The following is a 3,135-nucleotide window of genomic DNA, read 5'->3' as shown; positions in this document are numbered from 1 at the left end:
GGGGGGGGGGGGGGGGGGGGGGGGGGGGGGGGGGGGGGGGGGGGGGGGGGGGGGGGGGGGGGGGGGGGGGGGGGGGGGGGGGGGGGGGGGGGGGAGGGACGGTACATCTGGAAAGCACATCTGGAGCTGGTCGTAGAGGGAGAGCCCGCCGGAGGGGAGGGGGTCCCAGGCCCTTTCGCCCCTGTCTCCCCCTCCCTCAAGGTGCGGGCCGCTCGGGCCCGGGAAGGGGGATCCCAGTCCCGCCGGAAGTGCGGGGGGGGGCGCGCCCCGGTGACTCACGCGGGGGCAGGAATGCTGCGGTCGGAACTGGACCCGGCTCCAGACCCCCCTCCCGCCCCGGGGCTCCAACGGCGGCGGGCAGCGCGGGCTCCCGCGCGGTGACCCTGGCGGGCCCCCACGTGCCAGGTGGCTGGACGGGGCCCAGGCTCCCCGCCCCCTCGGGCAGCTCGCCCGGGGCTGTCCTGTCCCTCCCCGGGGCAGCGGAGGCTGCGGCCGGGCACCTGACCTTGGCTGGGAACTGCGGCCTGGGCAGCGGAGCTGGGGAGCTTCCCTGCCCACCCCCTTCCGGCCTCGCCGCCTTTCCCTCCTTCCACTCCCTCTGCTAACTGAGGAAAGGAAACTTTGTGTCTGCGGGTAGCTGGTGGTGGTGGGAACACAGAGCAGCGCAGAACAAACGCAGGAGACACACGCACGCGTATAGCATCCACAGACACGCAGAGAAACACAGGCAGATACAGATCTGCAGTCACACGTAGATTGAAGACTTGGGCCTCCTTACATCCTGTCACCCAGACATTGTGGGTGTGCATGTCTGTGTTGCCGTGTGTGAATCTGTGTCTGTTGTATAGCTCTGTGTGTTGTGTGTCTCTCTGTGTTTGTGTGTCTGCATCTCTTGTGTTTGTCTGTGTACTTGAACGTGCCTTTGTGTGCGTGCATATGTGTGTATCTGCCTGTGTTCGAGACAGGTGTCTGTGTGGCTCAGTGTGGTTGTGTCTATTCTTGTGTGTATATGTGAGTGTGTGTACGTCTGTGTGTTTGTGTGTGTCTAGGTATGAGTATGTGCGTTTCTTTTTTTTTTTGATTACCTTCTTTTTAAAAAAATTAATTTATTATTTATTTATTTTTGGCTGCGTTGGGTCTTCATTGTTGCACGCAGGCTTTCTCTAGTTGCAGCGAGCGGGGGCTACTCTTCGATGTGCAGAGCGGGCTTCTCATTGCGGTGGCTTCTCTTGCTGCGGAGCACAGGCTCTAGGTGTGCAGGGTTCAGTAGTTATGGCGTGCAGGCTTTAGTAGTTGTGGCTCGCGGGCTCTAGAGCACAGGCTCAGTAAATGTGGCGCCCGGGCTTAGTTGCTCTGCGGCATGTGGGATCTTCCTGGACCAGGGATGGAACCCGTGTCCCCTGCATTGGCAGGCGGTTTCTTAACCACTGCGCCACCAGGGAAGTCCCCGAGTATGTGCGTTTCTGTATGTGATTGTGTGTTTCTGTGTGCGTCTGTGTGTATAACTGTGTGTGCTGGTGCGTGCGTCTGGTGTGTCTATGTGTGAGTATGAGTGTTTCTGTGCGTCTGTGTGTCTGTGTATATATGTGTATCTCTGTGCATAAGCGTGTGTGTGCCTGTGTGTGTCCGCGGTTCTGAGTGTATGTGTCTGTGTGTGTACATGTGCATGTGTCTCTATCTGTGTGGGTGTCTCTGGGGTGGGGTGTTAGCTGGCCTTGTGTTCGGGGATGGAGGCCTGTGTTCCCAATGCATTATCTCCCTTTCCCGCAATCTCCCTTCAAGCAGGTGCCCCTGGGTGCTAGACTGACCCTGTTGGGTAGGGCGTGGTGGAGGGAATGCTCAGCGTGGCCCGGGAGCCCCTCCTTCCCCTTTCTGACTGGACCCCTCCCTCATATGACTCCCCAGGCCTGAACGAGACTGCTTCTTTCTCCTGTGAAGCCCATAACGCCAAGGGGGTCACCACATCCCGCACGGCCACCATCACAGGTGACAGGAAAGGGAGCTGGAGAGCTGGGTGTCAGAGGGTGGGGGGTTTGGGTCAAAGGTCAGAGCTGGGGTTGAGGGCAGGGTGGGGAGCTTTGGGCAAGGGGTCAGCTCCTCCCCTCTTCTGTCGACAGTGCTCCCCCAGCGGCCCCGCGACCTCCACTTGGTTTCCAGCCAGCCGACGGAGCTGGAGGTGGCTTGGACCCCAGGCCTGAGCGGCATTTATCCCCTCACCCACTGCACCCTGCAGGTGAGACCTCAGGCTTTCCTCACCTCCATCTCAGCCCTCCTTCCATCCACAGCCACAGGCCCTCATCCTCTCCCTGGGAAACCAGCCCTTCCCACCCGTTCGTGTGTTGAGAAGCACTAGAGCCTTGGGTTAAGCCAGATGTCCTGGGTTCAAATCCTGACTCCACCAGCTGCTGGCCGCATGAGCTTGGGCAGGTGACACGACCTCCCTGGGTCTCAGTTCTCTCATCTGTAAAATGGGCATAATGGTGGTACCTACCTGATAGGCTGGCTGTGGGGATTCAATGAGTGAATGCAATTAACAAACTTAAAATAGTATGTGGAACTTTGGAAATGTTTAATAAACTATTGGCTGCTTTGGGGACTTCCCGGGTTGTCCAGTGGTTAGGACTCTGCGCTTTCACTGCGGAGGGCGTGGGTTCAGCCCCTTGTTAGGGAACCAAGATCCCGCAAGCCATGTGGCACTGCCAAAAAAAAAAAACACTATTGGCTGTTTTCATTTTTTTAGTGTTAGTGATATTGACTCTAGCTGGAATGGGAACCCCGAGACAGCAGGGCCCAGAGTCATCACTGGGTACCCACAGCCCTGTACTTCTCCTGTCCCAGCCCTGACCACCCTGGGTTGTCACTGTCTGGGGGTGAGTCTGTCTCCCCCTGGACTGTGAGCTCTGGGAGGGCAGGGCTGGCCTGGTTTAGCCACCACTGGGTCCCTATTATTGCCCAGCACAGGGCCAGACATCAACTAGGGAATGTTTGCTGGAAGAATACCTAACAATTGAGATGAGCTAGACCCAGCCTTCTGCACTGAAGTTGCTCCTACTCTAGAATAAGAAGAACAAACCAGGGCTTCCCTGGTTGCGCAGTGGTTGAGAGTCCGCCTGCCGATGCAGGGGACACGGGTTC

General features: G+C 58.5%; 1 protein-coding gene across 4 annotated transcripts in view; it reads left to right on the top strand.

Annotated features, from left to right (window-relative positions):
• The window catches only part of AXL (AXL receptor tyrosine kinase), a 32,240-nt gene that overhangs the window by 6,300 nt on the left and 22,805 nt on the right, over nucleotides 1-3,135 (top strand). For all 4 annotated transcript variants that reach the window (XM_007128110.4, XM_007128109.4, XM_007128112.4 and 1 more), the window contains 2 exons: nucleotides 1,906-1,986; nucleotides 2,118-2,233. In XM_007128110.4, coding sequence (XP_007128172.1) covers nucleotides 1,906-1,986; nucleotides 2,118-2,233 — 197 coding nt within the window. The remainder of the gene's footprint in view (nucleotides 1-1,905; nucleotides 1,987-2,117; nucleotides 2,234-3,135) is intronic.

Source organism: Physeter macrocephalus, chromosome 17, assembly GCF_002837175.3.
Source record: "Physeter macrocephalus isolate SW-GA chromosome 17, ASM283717v5, whole genome shotgun sequence".
Classification (NCBI taxonomy): Eukaryota; Metazoa; Chordata; class Mammalia; order Artiodactyla; family Physeteridae; genus Physeter; species Physeter macrocephalus.
Note: the sequence above shows the minus strand (reverse complement) of the source record. Positions and strands in the feature narration are given on the sequence as shown.